The sequence below is a fragment of the Musca vetustissima genome, unplaced genomic scaffold (assembly GCF_032173495.1).
Source record: "Musca vetustissima isolate MV318-11 ecotype Yass unplaced genomic scaffold, APGP_CSIRO_Mvet_v1 utg39538, whole genome shotgun sequence".
Classification (NCBI taxonomy): Eukaryota; Metazoa; Arthropoda; class Insecta; order Diptera; family Muscidae; genus Musca; species Musca vetustissima.
The window spans coordinates 116,493-136,137 of record NW_026875875.1 but is presented as its reverse complement, the minus strand read 5'-3'; the positions used below and the strand labels follow the sequence as shown (position 1 = coordinate 136,137).

Here is a 19,645-nt window from a genome sequence, read left to right as displayed (position 1 = left end):
GAATTCCTTTTAAGCTTACAGCGTATCCCAAATTCAGGCATTCGCGATCGAGAATTTGAAACGGCAACAAGTCGCGCTTCTTTTTCTTCTGCTTCTTTAAGGCCAACGAAAATCAAAGGAAATACCAAATAAGACAAAATTTGTTTATTCAACAACAACAAAAAATAAATAAAGAACAGCAACAACAACAACAACAAATAGAAAAATAATACACCCCGGAGCCATATAAACCATTAAAAATAGCCACCTTATATACTACATAACCATTTTTTTGTTGTATATATAGAAAAAAAACAGTGAACAGTGTGTGTCTGTGTAAGCCCCCAAGGAGACTAAGACTGTGTATGTGTGTGAATTTCTTTTTGTTTGTCGGGGGAAAATAAAAAAAACTTGAGCAGCACCTTTAAGCCTTGCTTTCTGTGTGCCTGTTTGTGTGTTTGCGTGTGTATCTGTATGTGTGCAGCTCGCGCCTAGAAGTAGAGTCGGCCGTTACCAAAGTTTGTTAACTTAACGACCAACGCTTGTCAGTTTAAATCGAGACGCCGTTAGTAAAACACGGATTTCTGTGGAATTCTCAAATTCGAAATTTAATAAAAAATAAATTAAATCAAATCACACACACTCAAAATGAATAAAATTCTAATTTGTTTATTAAGTTTAGCGGTGCTATCTACAGGTGAGTAGGTGTAAAAAAAATAATTGAAAAGAAAATTATTAAAAAAAATATTTTATTAAAATCGGTGCACTAATTTAAAATGGTGGTTAAAGAAAATTAAACAAATGTGTCAAAAAAAGAAAAAAAAACTCTGATAAGGAAGAATTATTCGAAACTAAATGAATTTTTATTGTATGAAATAAATAGCTAGGCAAGAATGGATTTTTTTTTTTTTTTTTTGAAAATATAATAATTATTTGAAATATAAAATCAACAATAAATAATAATAGTTTTTTTTATATAAATACACAATATATTTTAACCTATGAAATACAAATTTGGAAATTAAATAATATCTGACATTTAAAAAATTAAAGAAATATTCGAAAAACTTGGAGTTAATTAAATAATAAATATTTTTTTGTTCGAATAAAATGGAATTTAAATAATAAAAATTTAAAGGCAAAATAGAAAACATAAATATTAAATTTATTAAAAGACTTAAAAATTAATTAAATTAATTTATTTAAAAAATTATTTGGGAAAAAATCTCTTTGGGGAAATATCTAAAAAAATATCAATTAAAAATATTTTCAACAAACGATAAAAAATATATTTTTTTGAGAAAATTGTATATAAAAATATAAATATAGAAAAAATCACATTTTAATTTTATTGTTGGAAGAAAAAAATGTTAAATATTTTTTCTAAAAAATATCCATAAATATTGTTTGTTGAATAGAATTTAAATATTAAAAATTTAAAACAAATATAGAAGAAAATAAATATTCGACAAAAAATGAGTTATATTGGAGTTTATTTTCTTATTTAAGTTCTATAGAACAAAAAATATTGTGGATATTTTTCAGAAAAATTATTTAACTTCTTTATTCTTCCTAAAATAAAATTTAATTATTTAGGAAAAAATCTAGATACGTTTTTTATTGAATTTCTTACAAGAAATATTTGGAAAAAATTCTCAATTTTAAATTTTCTTAAAGAAATAATAAAAAATATTCTCTCGTAACAATTTCCCTGAAGATGACTGTCGATTTTAGCTTATTTAAAAAAAAATATATAGTTTGGAGTCAATATTAATTCCGAGAAAAATTTAAAATTATATATTCTAAAAAAATTAGAACCTTTTTTGTAAAATCTTACAGAATTTTTTTGAAATTTATTAAAGAAATCCCCTAACAAAATAATCTCATATGGATATCAAATATTCGATTTTTTTATTAAAAAAAATTAAACTCAAAAAATTCAAATATTTATTAAAAGATAATTTGATAAACTTTTATGTAAATTTTTTCTTTGAATAAAAATAAAATCTTGACAAGATTCAATATAAAATTTCATACAAAAAAGTTTGGGTTTTATTACATGAATTAAAAAATAAACTTTAAATATTAAAAACAAAAATATAGATTTCTAGTTTTAATAAAAAAATATAAATATTTATTAGACAATAAAATCAATACTTTTTTTGGAATTCGAACATTTCTTATTAAAAAAATCTTCAATTAATTTCAATTTATTAGAATTTAATTTTTAGAATTAATAAGAAATTTTCGGATACACATTATTTTATTGTCTCCAAAATAATGTATTTTTATTAACAAAAGAATTTAATATTATTATTTTTTATATTTAAAGTTTATTTATTATTATTATTTTATTTAAAGCAAAATTCTGAAATTGGTTAAATTTTCAAGACGTAATTTTATTTAATAAAATAGTCAAAGTAGACTCTAACATACAGTTATACTCTAATTTAATATTTTAATCCAAAAAAAATTTTTTTGAATTTTTTTTATTACAAAAAAATATAAATAAATTAAAAACTCCAGATTTTTTTATTACAGTTTGCAAAATTTTTTATAAAAAAAAATCTTTTTTTATTGTTGATTTGAATATCTAATTTTAAGTTCAAAAAATATGGTTACATTATTGTTTCATTATAAAATCTTGCACCAAAAATTTAGAAAATAATTAAAAATTGTTTATTCCTTTCGACAAATGATAGCCAAGAGATCCACAGGCAGAATACATCGGCAGACCTTCTAGAAATCATTTGGACCTTTATGAAGAACTTCTTTTCTTTTAGAGATAAAGTCCCTAAAAGAGTTTTTCCAGGCTTTGGAATTTTTTAAAAGTTTCCTTGAAATATTCAAAATCTTCACGGGCTCTTTGGCCTTCCAAAGGTCTTATACTAGAATGTTTATAAGACCTTTAGAAAGTGTATTCGAAATCAATAAGCAGTTGTTTTATTTTGGAGACATTAATTTTGTACAATCAAGAGCTTTCAAATGGGCCACCTCGAGGTCTTCAGGCAGCCATTTCACACTTTAGTGGAGTCCTAGATTTTCAAAATATCCTCTAGATCTTTCAGATGCTTCCTAGATCTCCTAGAGGTTTGCTATCTTCGGCTATCTAAAGATGTCTGACTTTTTGTAATTCTCCAAATCTTTCTAGATTTATTTTAAGAGTTGGCCTAAAAATCTGTTTGAGATAAATGCACCTTCTTGTTATATTCTGGAAGCCATTTTACCATTTAGTAGTGTCCAAGATCTTCCACATGTAGCTTGGCCTACATGTAGTTCCTTTAGATTTCTTACTTCTTCTAGAGTTTCTAGAATACTATTAATTTTTATTTATTTTTTTGTTTTTTATTTCTTATTTTATTTTTTTTTTTTTGTAATTTACAACAGCACTTCTTTTATGGCGGCTTTTTTGTTTTTGTACTTTTCACTTAACTTTCTACTTTCGTTTTTCATTCATATACGCACCTAAATTGTGCATTATTCAATACAATGCAGTTCTAATATTTTTCAAAATTTATGACATTTATATGCCTCGTGTAATGTTAATAGGTTTGAAATGTCAAACGTGCACAAAATAATATTTATGTTTTTCCCCTTTAACTTTTTAAAGAAATGTGGACGATTGAAAAAAAAACGCTAATGTCATGTAACATATTTATTCTCTGTCTTCCCTTTACAAAATATCTAAATATTTTAGCTTAATTTATAATATATTTTTTAACATGGAATATTTAATATAATATCCTATTAGTGTCAAGGCATTTTTTTTTCTCTCTTAAGTATATGCTAGTAATAATATATTTGTTTCTGTAATTCATATTTACTTTTTTCAAATATTAATATTATCAACAACCTATTTTGTTTTGCCTTCAATATTTTGTCCATTCATGACGTACAATATTTTGGTTTTTTTGTTAACTTATTAAAAATTCTGTTAGCATTCTGCAATATGAAATGCTTATCACAAACAAGAATAATAATCAATAACATTTATGAAAATATGTATATATTCAAAACCAACAAATTCTTAACAACGATTCTTAGAAGACCCAATAATCATTTTTTTTATAAAGTTATGGAATTTCATTACAATTTATTAAGAATTTCTTTCGATTTGTTGATGATAAGAATAAACAAACAAATCCCTCTCAGACATAAAGCAAGCTGCCTAAAAGTATGCAATACTTTTTGTAAAGTGAGTTACAAGGAACATTTGCCTTTGTTGACATTAATGATAATAATGGTAGATTTAAGATTCGAATTAAACATTTTTATCATAGGAAAAATAGAAAATATGATATATTTTGAAAAATATAATTTCCATAGAATTGAAAAATCATTTCAATAACTGATTAATAAGTTTAATCCACTTATTTGGCAATTACTATTTAGACTGTTTGCTAAATAAAAAGGGACCTTTATAATACAAATAAATATTTGAAATTTTGAATGTTTTAATTTGCAATTTTGGCATTATTGTTAAGAACACATTTCAATATGAAAATCATTAACATTAAATCAACAGTTGGTCGATATAAATTATTTCAATATAAAAATAGAGTTTAATTTCCAGAAAATGCTTTAAAATATGTTTCTTTAATCAAAGGATAAAATATTTCCATATTTCAAAATATTGGCTCAAAACATAATGCATTTATGAATATTATGTATTGGAAAATAAGGCCAAAAGAAAATATTAACTTTAAAATTGAAATCAATAGGATTTAGTTAGTAGAAATACATTTTTTTGCAATAATTTAAAAAAAATGTTTTTTTAATTATTTTTGAAATCCTATTTGAAAATTTAGTTTGCAAAATATATGATTCTGAAACTTATTAATCCAATAAGAACATCAAAATTGATCCAATTCAATTGATTTAGGGTTGAAATACATCAAAGACAGGCCTGTTGCAAATACACATTCAAATTTGGAAGTATTTAAAGAAGAGATTCTAATTGGAAGAATAAGAATCGTAATATTAAATGTTTTGTGTTAAAAAAAACTATCGATGGACCAGAATATAATATTTGTTTATATTTGGTAATATAACTTAAAAATATTTTTATAAAAAATTTGAAATTTTTATTCTATAAGTTGTAAAGTAAACTAGGTTATCGAATTAGTCCATAGCATATCTAATTGGAAATTAGGATTCAAGAAAAAAAAAATAGAAATTCACAGGTACAGTAGGAATTGTTTTTCAAGATAATTGGGCGCCATTTTGGTGACATTGCAGAGGAAACATTTTCTACCCGATGAAAAAAAGTAAAAATTCACAATTTTGTATAATTGGGCGCCACTTTGAGGATTTTGGAGAAAACAGCAAAATATTGTCCACAAATATATGTTTTTTTTTTGAAATGCCAAATTTTAGTACATTTAAAAAATATGATCCAAAAGAAGAAAATTGAAATTCAAAGTTTTGTCTATATGATGTCTTGGGATAGTTGGGCGCCATATTAAGGATTTTATACAAATTAATATTTTCTAAATAATTGGGCGCCATTTTGGGGTATGTAGGTAGTGATATTTTCTCCCTACTTAAAAAACATAAAAAAGTTTGGTAATATCATGTGTAATTGGGCGCCACATTGAAGGTTTTGCAGAAAACAGCAAAATAGTGGCTACAAATAGAAGTACAAATGTTTCAGAAACTCTATAATATTTGAAAATTGAAATTTGAAGTTGACAATATTGTCCATATCATGTCTCGGGAGGCAGATAGTTAGGGGCCATATTAGAGACTATAATACAAATATTTTATATTCTAAATAATTGGGCGCCATTTTCGGGGACTTTGTACAAGAAAATATAAGTTCTCAATTTGGGGACTTTAAGAAAAAAATTAGTTTACAAAAAATTGGGCGCCATTTCTGGGACTTTGCAGAAGAAAAATAAAATTCTCCGCCTTGTCATGACATGGTCTTGGGAGGGAAATATATAGACACTTTTTTCAGGAACTTTATGAAAAATACATTTTTTTCTAAAAAAAAATTGGGCGCCATTTTGGGTACTTTGCAAAAGAATTTTTTTTTAATTTAAAAATAGCGGCAAATATTGTTGGACCCCAGACATGTACAAACTGCTAGAATTTAGAGTTCCTAGTTAGAAAATAGAAATACACAATTTGTCCATGTCATATCTTGAGAAGCTGATAATTTTCAGAGAGAACTATTTTATTAATTATAAAATATTGTCTACAAATTTCGATTTGTTGCCTTCCAGCCATCCTCAAATTAAGGATTTATGGAAAATAGGATCCCTAACAAGAAAATATAAATTAGCAGGTTTGCTATATTGCGTTTGGGAAAGTAAAAATTATCTTTCTTTTCATTACAAAATATTGGCGAACAATTACGATTCGTTGGTTCAAGATTTACGCAAATCGAGGAGTATTGGAAAAGAGGATCTCGAAAAGTAAATTCATGGTTTGTCCATAACATGCCCTTGGGACGCAGATAGTTGGCCGCCATTTTGAGGGCATAAAAAATGTGTAATTACTGGTTCCAGACATTTCCAAATTCAGTAGTACTAGAAAATAGGAAAATAGTATCCCTGGGAATATTGGGAAAGAAAATAGAAATCAACATGTTGGCGATTTTGCGTCTAATTGGGCGCCATTTGCGAAAGAAATAATTATCTTTCTTTTCATAACAAAATATTGTCTATAAATTACGATTTGTTGGTTCTAGATTTACTCAAGTCGAGAAGTATTGGAATAGAGGATCTCGAATAATAGAAAAGAAATATATGGTTTGCTCATATCACACCCATGGGAGGCAAATAGTTGGGCGCCATTTTGTGGGCTTGTCTACAAATTTGTATTTGCTGGTTCCAGGCATGCTCAAATTCAATAAAACCAAATTCACGGTTTGCCCACATCATGCCCATGGGAGGCAGATAGTTGGGCGCCATTTTGGGGGATAATCTAAAAATTGTATTTGCTGGTTCCAGCTATATTCAAATTGTGTAGTATTAGACAATTGGATCACAGACTAAAAATATATAAATACACATAATGTCAATAGTATGTCTAATTGGGCGCCATTTTGGGGGAATTTCCAGAAAAAAATATTTTTTTATTACAAAATATCTGCTATGAATTTTAATATTTTGATTCCAGATATGATCAAATTTAGACGTGTTGAAAAACTAAGAACCCAGGCAAGAACATAGAAATCACCAGCTTATCCTTATCATGTCTTGGGAGATAGATAATTGGGCGCCATTTTGGGGTGCTTCGCTGAAAAAATATTATTTTTATTATAAAAAAAATTTCGTTAAAATTTTTGATTTATTTGAATTGAGTCACGCTCAAATTCAGGAGTTTTGAAAAATAGGATCCCTGAAAAAAAAAATAGAATTCATAGTTTGAACATATCATGCCTTGGGTGGCAAATAATTGGGCGCCATTTCCATTTTTGGATTCGTTGACTTCAGTCATGCTCAAATTGAAGAGTTTCAGAAAATAGGATACCAGACAAAATATCAAATTCATAGTCCTAAGTGGCAAATAATTGGGCGCCATCTTTTCCTTCCAATAAATGGAATGGTGGCTCTTTTCTAAGGGGTTTTTTGAAACAGAGGAGTATTTAAAATCTTCTTAATTTTCTATCTCCCTCATTGATCGCTCATGCGAATGAAAATAAATAAAAAATGGAAAATAATTAATAAGACCCCAATACGTTTTACCTCAAAACCTGTTTTTTTAATTTGAAAAACAATTTTAAAATTTCTTTTTTTATTACAACAAACAATTACAATAAAGCGTATAATTTCCCTTTTTTTAACACCCACAATCATAAAAAATATTTTCTTAATTTTTATTATTTTCTTTTCCATTTCCATAAAAAAATCAAGAATTTGTTTTTTTTCGAATTTTTATTTCTTTGGCATATTTTAAATCACACTGCATAATTTTTTGATTCGTGTGTGTGGAACAACAATTGACTTTTTTCTCCACTGGTTGTAAGAAAAAAATTCTAAACAATTGTTGTTGTTATTTTTATGTCGCCAACAACAACAAAAAATGTTTATAATTAACCCCAGCCCGAAGAGGCTCAAGAGACACAAGACGACAAGACTGGTGTGGTGGCTTGACGTTATGAATTTTAATTACAGGAAGTGATTTCCACCAAGTCAGAATAAAAAGTGTAATGGCCAGCCAGTCAGAACACAACTGACAACAACGGCCAGTACAGGTAAATGACCATAAAAAATGGTCATAGATAGAATATGGATGGCCTAAAGGAAAATTATAACTGTTCGGAATAGATTTAAATTAAAATATGGTTACACATAAAACCACAGAGATAGCCAGTCAGTCAGTTACCATATTTTCATTCATTCATAATTTCTTACTATGTTGTTGTGTTATTTTTCTTGTTTTGGCACATTTTATGCGGGTTCACCGGGAAGTTAATGAACCCCATCTCACCAGCACCACCATCATGATCATTATTTTAATTATAACACATAAGAAAAAAGGTCATTGTCATGCTAATAATTTTTGTTAATTTTTTTCTCTTCCTCTCTTTCTCTTTCTTTCCGTATGTTCCGCTTCATCACCCACCTTTGCAGGTCAACGTATTACCACCATACACTTGGATGGTGTACAGTACTTTATTAGCCGCATGAATCCCTACTCACCCGAATTAAATTATTTCCTCGCCTATCAGTACTGTCGTTCATTGGGCCTGCAGTTGGCCTCGTTCGAAACGAAAGAAAAGGCCGAATCGATGACAACATATTTGAAAAATGCCGGCTATGGTAATTATGATTTCTGGACATCGGGTAATCGTTTGGGCACGGGCATGTTCCTTTGGATGAGTACCGGTTTACCGTTTAATGCCACATTTGATTTCTTCGAAAATACCATTGATTCGATACAGGCTGGTCTATTGGATCCTGTCGATCATAATAGCAATACATCGCCACAGCGGACAGCTAGAGACAGGTAAGTGAAAGCAATGGGATGAATTAGGCAATAAGAAATTATAATAACAATTATTGGAGAAAAAAAAATAAAAATAATTCAGAGGCAAAACAATTGGGCGCCATTTTAGAGACTTTTGCAGAAAACTATATTTTTTAAATAAGATACATGCACAGACATGCCCAAAATTGAAAAATATTAGGGAATCGAAATGCCGTTAAAAAACTAGAAATTTACAATTTGCCAATATCGTGTTTTGGGAGGATCTGGTCTTAAAAACATTTTTAATGACTAATTTTGAAATTGGGCGCCATTTTGGGATGTGGTCTGAAATTTTTTTAAAATTACTTATTTTGATTTGATTTATTTTTTCTGGGCCCTAGACATGTCCAAATTAGAGAGTATTGAAAAATAGAAATCCAAACAAGCCAATAAAAATTCCGAACTGTTATATGCCTCGGAAGCTAGCTAGTCGGGCGCCATTTTGTTTACAAAATTCTAATTTTTTGATTTTGATGACATCATTAAACTGAGAAGTTTTGGAAGATCCCTGATAAGAATTCAGAAATTCACAGTTTGTTCATATCCGATCATGGGTGACAATTAATTGGGCGCCATTTGTAAGAATTGACTACAAATTTTGATTTCTTTACTCAAGACGTGCTAAACGTGAGGAGTATTGAAAAATATTATGTCTGACGAAAAAATAGTAGGAGATCGCGATTGTTGGGCGCCATATTGGAGACTTTGCAAACAAAAATTGTAATTGCAAAATATTGACCACAATATTTAGACATGCTCATATCGAGGAGTATTGAAAATAGGATCCTAGCGAGACTGACTTTTGTAGACATGCTCATATCGCGGAGTATTGTAAACTAGGATCCCAGACCAGTTTTCGTAGGCCGATAGTTGGGCGTCATTTTTAAGTGTTAGCTACAAATTTCGTGTTCTTTACTCAAAGCTTGATTAATTGAGGAGTATTTGGAAATAGGATCGCAGACAAGAAAATAGGAATTCCCATTTTGTTGTTATCATGGCTTGGTAGGCTGATAGTTGGGCGCCATTTTGGGACAATGCAGAATTTTTTTTATTGGAGGCGTATTGGAAACTACGAACCCAGACAAAAATAGAAATTCCCATTTTGTTCATATCGTGGCTTGGTAGAACCGATAGTTGGACGCCATTCTTAAGTCTTGGCTACATATTTCGTTTTCTTTACTCAAGACTTGCTCAAATTGAGAAGTGTTGAAAACCAGGATCGGAGACAAGAAAATAAAAATCAATAGTTTTGTCAGATCATAACTTGGGAGGCAGTTTGATGGGGCCCATTTTGGGAGATTTTCAGAAAAAAAACTAATTTTCCATTTTCCAAATTCAATATTGGCTAAAACTTTTCCGACATGCTCAAGATGAGGTGTTTTGAAAAATAAAACCCCAAACAAGAAAATAGAAATAACAGTTTGGTCATCACATGGCATGAAAGCGCGAATGTTGGGCGACATTTTGGGAAATTTCCAAAAAAAAAAAATATTACAAAATATTGACACAATTTTGTAGATATTGGAGGAGTATCGGAAACTAGGATCCCAGACCAAAAAGAAAGAGATTCCCATTTTGTCCCTATCATGACAGATAGTTGGGCGCCATGTTAGAGGCTTGGTTACAAATTTCAATTTGTTGGTTCCAAACATGTTCAAATTTGGGGAGCATTGCAAACTAGGATCACAGAAAATATAAAATTCCATTTTGTCCCTATCACCACTTGATAAGCTGATAGTTGGGCGCCATTTTCGCGGATGGGTTGATTCCAGACATGCTCAAATTAAAGAGTATTGAAAAATAATATCTCATACAAAAAAAAAATAGAAACTAACAGTTCGGCCAGATCATAAGGTGATAGACAAATAGTTTGGCCCCATTTTAGGGTCTCTGCAGAATATTTTCTTCTGATCCCAAATATTTGCTACTCTATCATGACATGCTTGGCAGATAGTTTGGGGACTTGGCTAAAAAAAATTTTGATTTTTTTAAAAATGCTCAAATTTTGTAGTATTGGAAAGTAGGATGCCACATAAAAAATATAAATTCCGATTTGCTTCCAATCATGAATTTGTATTTAAATAGTTGGGCGCCATTTTAGGGACTTGGCGACAAATTTCTATTTATTGGTTCCAGACATTCTCAAATTGGGGAGCATTCAGAAAAGAAAATGGAATGGAACTGGTTTGACCAGATCATAATTTGGGAGGCAAATAGTTGGGCGCCATTTTCGGGTCTTTGCAAAATATATATTTTCTTCTGATCACAATATATTGGCTACGATTTTGTAGATATGCTGATATTGGAGGACAGACATAAAAATACAAATTCCTTGTAGACAGATAGTTGGGCGGACAGATAGTTGGACGGACAGATAGTTGGGAGGACAGACATAAAAATACAAATTCCTTGTAGACAGATAGTTGTGCGCCATTTTAAAATTTTGCTAAAAATGTCGATTTATTGGCTCCGAGCATGTTCAAATTGGGGAAAATCGGAAAATAAGATCCCAAAGAAGAAAATAGAATTTCACAGTTTGGCCATAACATGAAATGGGAGGTAGATTATTTGGGCGCCATTTTGTCCACTGCCGGAAAGAATGTTTTTTTTTTAATTATAAAAATTTTGACTACACAAACAAAACATAGAGTGTGTGAAAAATAAAAATTCACAGCTGGTTTTTGCAATACCCTGGGAGGCAGATAGTTGGGCGCCATTTTAGAAGCTTGCATAAAAAATTTTATAAAATATTTGCCACAAATTTCGATTTATTGGTTCCAGACATACCCAAATTGAGAAGTATTCAAAAATAAGATCCCAGACATGAATACAGAAATTCAACGTTGGGCGCCATTTTGGGAACATGGCTATAAATTTCGATTGTTTGGTTCTAGACATGCTCAAATTGAGGTGTCGTGGCAAATAAGACTTCAGTTAAGAAAATATAAATTTTCTGGGCGGTAGTTGGGCGCCATTCTGGGGGAGGTAGTTGGGCGCCATTTTGGCAGGATTTGGCTGGCAAAAAATTATTTTGTTTTAATTACAAAATATTGTTTTACTCTATAAAGAGCAATTGATCTGTATAGATAATCCTGGTCTTTATAAAGACCATATCTCCTGTATAGATACCACTGGTCTTAATTTGAGGTTATGTTTAATAATGGTTGAGCGCCATTTTGTGGAATTTGCAGACAAAATCTTAGTTTTTGTAATTGTAAAATATTTTTTACTTAATAAGGAGCAATTGATCTGTATACATAGTCCTGGTCTTTATAAAGTCTATATGACCTGTATAGATACCACCGGTCTTAGTTTGAGGTTATGTTTAATAATTTTGAGGTTATGTTTAATATTTTTATTCTTTCATTTAATTATTAATTTATTCCCTAACTAAATATATTTTTTCTTACTCTTCTCATCTTTTTTTCTCGTCATTCTTCTTTTTCTACTCTCTTCTCACAACAGCAGCAGCGGCGCCGAAAAAGGCTGTGTCATTTTGAAGCAGCCCACCTTGAAATGGATGCCCGAAGATTGTTCGGCCGTTAAGGATTTCATTTGCGAACAGACACGTTGCTATTATTATAATTATGGCAGTATTCCTGTATCATCAGCGCAGGGGTAAGATGATGAAGCCCGTCACAAACTTGCTACACTAAAAAAAAAAATAAAATAAAAAAAAATTAAAAAATAATATAAACAAAAGTATAGGAGTTACTTCTCTGTCTCTAAGAAAGAACAACAACGAATGAAAAATCAAATGAAAACAATTTTGAAAAAAAAACAACTTCTTACAACAAAACCTTAGACTGTAAAATGTTAATTTAAGCCTATAAATAATAAAAAACTAAAACTTTAAATGAAAAACCTGCTAAATGAAAAATCTATTAAGAACTGCTTCCTCTATGGATTAAAAACAAAAATAAAGAATGAATAAGAATCACAAATCTGAAAATCGCCGTGTCACGCTAAACTTATTTTAGGTGAGCTAAACCCCAAGTCATACAAACAATCAATTATATAGACACTTATTTTTATTTAAGGTTATATATTTCTATGCTCTATCCAAAACCCGCATCTAAAACAAAAATAATACATGCACACAAGCTAATACTAATAATTGCTATAGAATACTAAGAACTACATTTTTTTGAGGTTAGAATAACAACAGTTTGCTTCTCTAACTATTGAGCAGAATTTCTAACGGCACTACTACTGTCCCTAACTATTTAGTTCTCCTAATAATCCATTCCGGACCTATTAATAAGTTCTGCCATAAGGATCAGCTGTTTCGCTTTGGATGAGCAGCTGTTTCTTTTAGAAAGTTGATCAGCTGATATTAATCATAACAAAAACAGCTGACTGACCCTATTAATTGGCTTGGATTCAAATAATAAGGTCGTTGAGAAAAATCAGCTGTTTTTGCCAATAAACAGCTGTTTTTATTATTAATTTAATCCCAGGCCTTATTATTAGGTCTTGAATTAAAATAAAAATTTCCTCTCTCTCTATGTGCTCTCTCCTCCCTCTCACTCTCTCTCGTTTGCATATTGCTTGCTACTTTTAAGACTGCTCTTCTTTTTTTGATAAACCGAAAATTAAATTGCAAAAATATTTCCCAAAACTAACCTAAAAATCTAATACGCTTGTCTCTAATCTCTTGTAATCTCAGAATTGTGGTGAATTGGGGCTTAGCTTTTCCTAAAACAAAGTAGATGCATTCAAATAGCTTATCAATATTTTGAAATAGAAATTTTGTTGATCAATTGAAACTAACCTGAAACTTCTCTTGCTCTCTTTTCTCTCTCTCTTTCATTGCCCAAAAACATTAGACGCCCCATCACCACAACTACACCACGCAGCAACACTGCCGATTCTGATCCAATCAAAACTACCACCACTCCCCTGCCCCTGTTGATGTCTTCATATGCCTCAAGCAAGAAATCGAATCAACCTTCCTATGTGTCCCTGAAACTTGATCAGGAGAGAGCCTTAGAGTCGAGCCTGGAAAAAGATAACCTTTCGCAGCAGCAGCAACAACATTCGGCCTCTTTTGAAAATTCCCATGAAGATGAGGAGACCGAACATGACGCCGAGGAAGAAGAAGAAGAGGAGGGTGTTAGCAATAGTGCCGGTGCAGATGAATCGGTCCAGGGACGTGATTTAACCAATGAAGAAACCGATCATGAATTGGAGGAGGTTAGTGGCCAACAAAGTCAAGAATCATCGGGTGAGCAGCATGACGATGAGGGAGATCATGAAGATAGCCATGATCAAGAATTGGAGGATGATAAATCAGAAGCCGGCCAACACGCAGATGACAGCAGCAGTGATAAGCAAACTCCTTCGCATGAACAACACGAGGAAGAAGAAGAGGAGGAACCAGCTGTCATAAATTCCCTGGCCGCTTCCAAGGAAAAATCCTCGGAAATCTACGAAGGCGAAAGTCACAACAATGATTTACCCGGTGTTGAGGTGCGTTTGAAGCAAATCTCCCAAGAAGTTGAAAAACGCACCAGCGAGGAAAATCGCCACATTCCCTCGCTAACACCCGAACTTGATGATATTGGCCATCAGTCATTCTTATCGCTGACCGATCTCATTCGCACCCTGCGCCCCAATGATAAACAGATTATACCACAAATCGATTCGGATTATTCCAATGCCATGCGGGTTTTGGGTGAGAAATCGGTGGTTGTCAGTAGCAATGGTAATAACAGTGAATAGGGGACATTTCCCAAACCCCTCAATTCCAACAGAAAGAAAACAAATCCCTCCAAAATTCTCAAACTAACCAAACTGAAATTTCTTTAGATTTATAGAAACAGACAGAGTTGTATTCCATTACACAAAAATTGAGATTCCTTAACAAAAACAATCAAGAAAACATTAAAGTTCCATTGAAAATTGTTTTCTAAGAAATATTATTTTATCAATATTTACAAAAAAGGCGGAAAATAATATTCTCTTTTAATGGGCATGACTTGTTTTGTTATCGCTGTCAAAGGCAAATGACAATTTAAATGATATGTTTAAATAAAACACATTCAATGTAAACATAGCCTAAAGCTGTATAAACATCGAATAAAGCTGTATAAACATCGAATATGGTTTATAGAAATTGTCATTTATTTGACATGAACAAATTGACAATTTAAATTACATGTTTTATTATAAAACATGTAATTTAAATTGTCAATTCAATGTAACCTCAAAATCCTTAACACATAACCTCAACAAGTTTTTTGTCCATTGAACAAAAATTCACTTCTCTTTGGAACTTGTAAATGTGTATAATACTACTACTACTCCTACTATATATACTGGGGCCTGATTTTATTTTGAATAATAACGACACATACAAAAACCAACAACAACAAAACACGAATGCAAATTAATTTTAAGTTAAGTTAAAAATTAAAATATAAAACAACGATTCGATTGTAGTTTTAATAATAAAAAATCAATATTTTATAAGTCTTGTCTAAATGTAATTTTTTTCAAAAACGAATTATACAAATAAAGCGCAAACAAAAGTTTCTTTATGCGAATAAAAATTAAAAAAAAAATAAAATATATAAAAATGTAGTTTTTATTCTAACCTCAAAATACAACGCTTGGAGCGAGCTTGAAAATATATTAAAAAAAAACTTAATATAGATGTTATAAAAATTCCAACTTCGAGAAACTTTGGAAGAAAATTAATTTAAAAAACCCGAAAAAATATGTTTAAAATCCACGCCTTAAAAATGTAGTTTTAAAGATCCACGCCTTTGAGGGACCTTCAAAAATGTAGTTTTAAAGATCCACGCCTTTGAGGGACCTTCAAAAATGTAGTTTTAAAGATCCACGCCTTTGAGGGACCTTCAAAAATGTAGTTTTAAAGATCCACGCCTTTGAGGGACCTTCAAAAATGTAGTTTTAAAGATCCACGCCTTTGAGGGACCTTCAAAAATGTAGTTTTAAAGATCCACGCCTTTGAGGGACCTTCAAAAATGTAGTTTTAAAGATCCACGCCTTTGAGGGACCTTCAAAAATGTAGTTTTAAAGATCCACGCCTTTGAGGGACCTTCAAAAATGTAGTTTTAAAGATCCACGCCTTTGAGGGACCTTCAAAAATGTAGTTTTAAAGATCCACGCCTTTGAGGGACCTTCAAAAATGTAGTTTTAAAGATCCACGCCTTTGAGGGACCTTCAAAAATGTAGTTTTAAAGATCCACGCCTTTGAGGGACCTTCAAAAATGTAGTTTTAAAGATCCACGCCTTTGAGGGACCTTCAAAAATGTAGTTTTAAAGATCCACGCCTTTGAGGGACCTTCAAAAATGTAGTTTTAAAGATCCACGCCTTTGAGGGACCTTCAAAAATGTAGTTTTAAAGATCCACGCCTTTGAGGGACCTTCAAAAATGTAGTTTTAAAGATCCACGCCTTTGAGGGAGCTTCAAAAATGTAGTTTTAAAGATCCACGCCTTTGAGGGACCTTGAAAAATGTAGTGTTAAAGATCCACGCCTTGGTAGTTTTAAAGATCCACGCCTTTGAGGGACCTTCAAAAATGTAGTTTTAAAGATCCACGCCTTTGAGGGACCTTCAAAAATGTAGTTTTAAAGATCCACGCCTTTGAGGGACCTTCAAAAATGTAGTTTTAAAAATCCACGCCTAACAGGGACCTTGAAAAATTTAGTTTTAAAAATCCACGCCTTTGAGGGACTTTGAAAAATGTAGTTTTAAAAATCCACGCCTTCGAGGGACTTTGAAAAATGTAGTTTTAAAAATCCACGCCTTCGAGGGACTTTGAAAAATGTAGTTTTAAAAATCCACGCCTTCGAGGGACTTTGAAAAATGTAGTTTTAAAAATCCACGCCTTCGAGGGACTTTGAAAAATGTAGTTTTAAAAATCCACGCCTTCGAGGGACTTTGAAAAATGTAGTTTTAAAAATCCACGCCTTCGAGGGACTTTGAAAAATGTAGTTTTAAAAATCCACGCCTTCGAGGGACTTTGAAAAATGTAGTTTTAAAAATCCACGCCTTCGAGGGACTTTGAAAAATGTAGTTTTAAAAATCCACGCCTTCGAGGGACTTTGAAAAATGTAGTTTTAAAAATCCACGCCTTCGAGGGACTTTGAAAAATGTAGTTTTAAAAATCCACGCCTTCGAGGGACTTTGAAAAATGTAGTTTTAAAAATCCGCGAGTTCGATGGACTTTGAAAAATGTAGTTTTAAAAATCCACGCTTAACAAGGACCTTGAAAAATGTAGTTTTAAAAATCCACGCTTAACAGGGACCTTGAAAAATGTAGTTATAAAATCCACGTTTAATAGAGCCCTTGAAAAATTTAGTTTTTAAAATCCTCGCCTTCGAGAGACCTTGAAAAATGTAGTTTTAAAAATCCACGCCTACGAGATACCTTGAAAAATGTAGTTATAAAATCCACGTTTAATAGAGCCCTTGAAAAATTTAGTTTTTAAAATCCTCGCCTTCGAGAGACCTTGAAAAATGTAGTTATAAAATCCACGTTTAATAGAGCCCTTGAAAAATGTAGTTTTAAAAATCCACGCCTACGAGATACCTTGAAAAATGTAGTTTTAAAAATCCACGCCTTCGTGGGACCATGAAAAATGTAGTTTTAAAAGTCCAAGCCTTAGAGGGACCTTGAAAAATGTAGTTTTAAAAATCCACGCCTTCGTGGGACCATGAAAAATGTAGTTTTAAAAGTCCAAGCCTTAGAGGGACCTTGAAAAATGTAGTTTTAAAAATCCACGCCTTCGTGGGACCATGAAAAATGTAGTTTTAAAAGTCCAAGCCTTAGAGGGACCTTGAAAAATGTAGTTTTAAAAATCCACGCCTTCGAGAGACCTTGAAAAATGTAGTTTTAAAAAACAGCCCTCATATTTAAAAAAACCAAGCATGTGAGGATATTCGAGGGCCCTTAAAAAATAATTTTAAAAATCCAGGTCTTCAACGGACCTTGAACAAAATTTAATTTGAAAAATCCACGCCATTAAAAAATCCAATCCTATTCAAGGACCTTGAAAAAATATACAGCCTTATTCTGGATATTCGCTGGGAGATATCTCGCATATACAAAAATTTTCGCTTTCACATTCTCGCCTTATTCTGAATGAATAGGGAGACGCAAAAAATGCGAGATGCGGATTCGAGTTTTCGAAAATGGTGGTTGAAAAAAAGATTCGTGTTGCCATATTGTAATTTAAGTTGCAATGTGTGTTGCCATTTTGTAATTTAAGTTGTAATGTGTGTTGCCCCATTGTAATTTAATTGTGTAATATTTTTCAATATTTTATTTATTGATTATTTAATTAAAAATTTTTACTTGTTATTGTGGTTTAAACTTTATAACAATATAAATGTGAAATATCAAGAATCCGCTTTATAAATGCTTTGTAATTAAAAGAAAATTAATTAAATATGGCAACCTACAATATGACATGTGAAACAGCTGTTCATTGTTTTGATACATTTTGGTACAACAACTACAATAGATTACAAATAAAAGAACATTTTTTTATGATGGGAAAAACACAGGCACATAATTGTGTGCCTTTTTATTTAATTTCGACATTTTATCTCTCCAAATTCTTAAAGTGGCCTGTTATGCTCCTACTCCTTTATTTCTTCCTTCAAATAATACAAACGATAATTTTGAAAAAAAAAATATTTTTTGTATTTTTTTTTTTTTTCATAATTTTTATTTAAGTTTTTCACTGTTAAGCGGCTCATTATGCAAATTTGGTTTTTCTATATTTTTTTTCCTGAGATACAGATCCTCACCCAAAATGTCTGTTTTTCGCCTCCAAAATGCATCAAACTCGACTTAAATATTCATTATTACCTTGGCAATATTTGGTTCAGCATGTATCATTATCAATAGGATTTCCAAATGCATTTTATTTGCTGTTTTCCAGATAAATATTTGCTTACTATCATTTATAATATTCTAAATCGTCATAGAATAAGTATTGTGTTAATATTTTTCATAAAAATATTTATTACTTATGTTTTTGTAGTCAACTCACTTTGAATTTATTAGCGAAAAAAATCGCACAAAATTTCATCTCATTCTCCTACTCCCTGTAATCCAGAATACCTAATTTTTCCCCAAAGCGGATTTTTTCGCTTTCGAACTTCATTCAGAATAAGGCGAAAGCGAGAATGCGAAAAAATTCACACAAAAATGTTGTTCAGAATAAGGCGAAGGGAAAGAGCGAGTAAATTCACATGGAATTGACATCCAGAATAAGGCTGATAATTTAACAATTCAACAACTTCGAGGGACCATAAAAAATCTCACTTTCGAGGACCTTTAAGAAATATTTTAAAAAAATCCGTATCATCGAGCCACATTGAAAAGGAACTGATTTAAAACACCCAAGCATCCTGAGGACCTTAAAAAATTAATTTTAAAAAATCCAACCATTTTACTTACATAGGGGGTTTGAGACAGAATACTATTTGCATAAGCCGAACTTAAAAAAGATTTCAGTAGCGTCAGTCCTGTGCGCAGTTTTTCCAAAAGATGTTGTCTTCCACTTGATCTTTACATCGAATTCGTGGCCTTCCCCTTCTGCTAACTCGCTTTTATATGCCTTTTCGAGTTAGGGCATCCTCATCCATTCTCACAACATAACCTAGCCAACGTAGTCGCTGCAACTGGATATGTCTGACTATGTCG

At 31.2% G+C, this 19,645-nt stretch overlaps 2 protein-coding genes across 3 annotated transcripts; both read left to right on the top strand.

Annotated features, from left to right (window-relative positions):
* The first annotated feature begins 610 nt into the window (after positions 1 to 610).
* LOC133338402 (uncharacterized) lies at positions 611 to 12,580 on the top strand. Of its 2 annotated transcripts, none has more exons than XM_061546577.1 (3): positions 611 to 676; positions 8,562 to 8,937; positions 12,427 to 12,580. In XM_061546577.1, exons 1-3 carry the CDS (start codon positions 628 to 630, stop codon positions 12,578 to 12,580), a joined length of 579 nt encoding a protein of 192 aa, XP_061402561.1. In that variant the 5' UTR covers positions 611 to 627. The 2 variants fall into 2 exon arrangements, with proteins under 2 accessions (XP_061402561.1, XP_061402559.1); XM_061546575.1 differs by having other exon boundaries at positions 12,424 to 12,580.
* A 1,335-nt stretch (positions 12,581 to 13,915) lies between these two features.
* LOC133338400 (high mobility group nucleosome-binding domain-containing protein 5-like) lies at positions 13,916 to 14,682 on the top strand. Its single transcript, XM_061546573.1, has 2 exons — positions 13,916 to 13,919; positions 13,970 to 14,682. Exons 1-2 carry the CDS (start codon positions 13,916 to 13,918, stop codon positions 14,680 to 14,682), a joined length of 717 nt encoding a protein of 238 aa, XP_061402557.1.
* Positions 14,683 to 19,645: the final 4,963 nt, after the last annotated feature.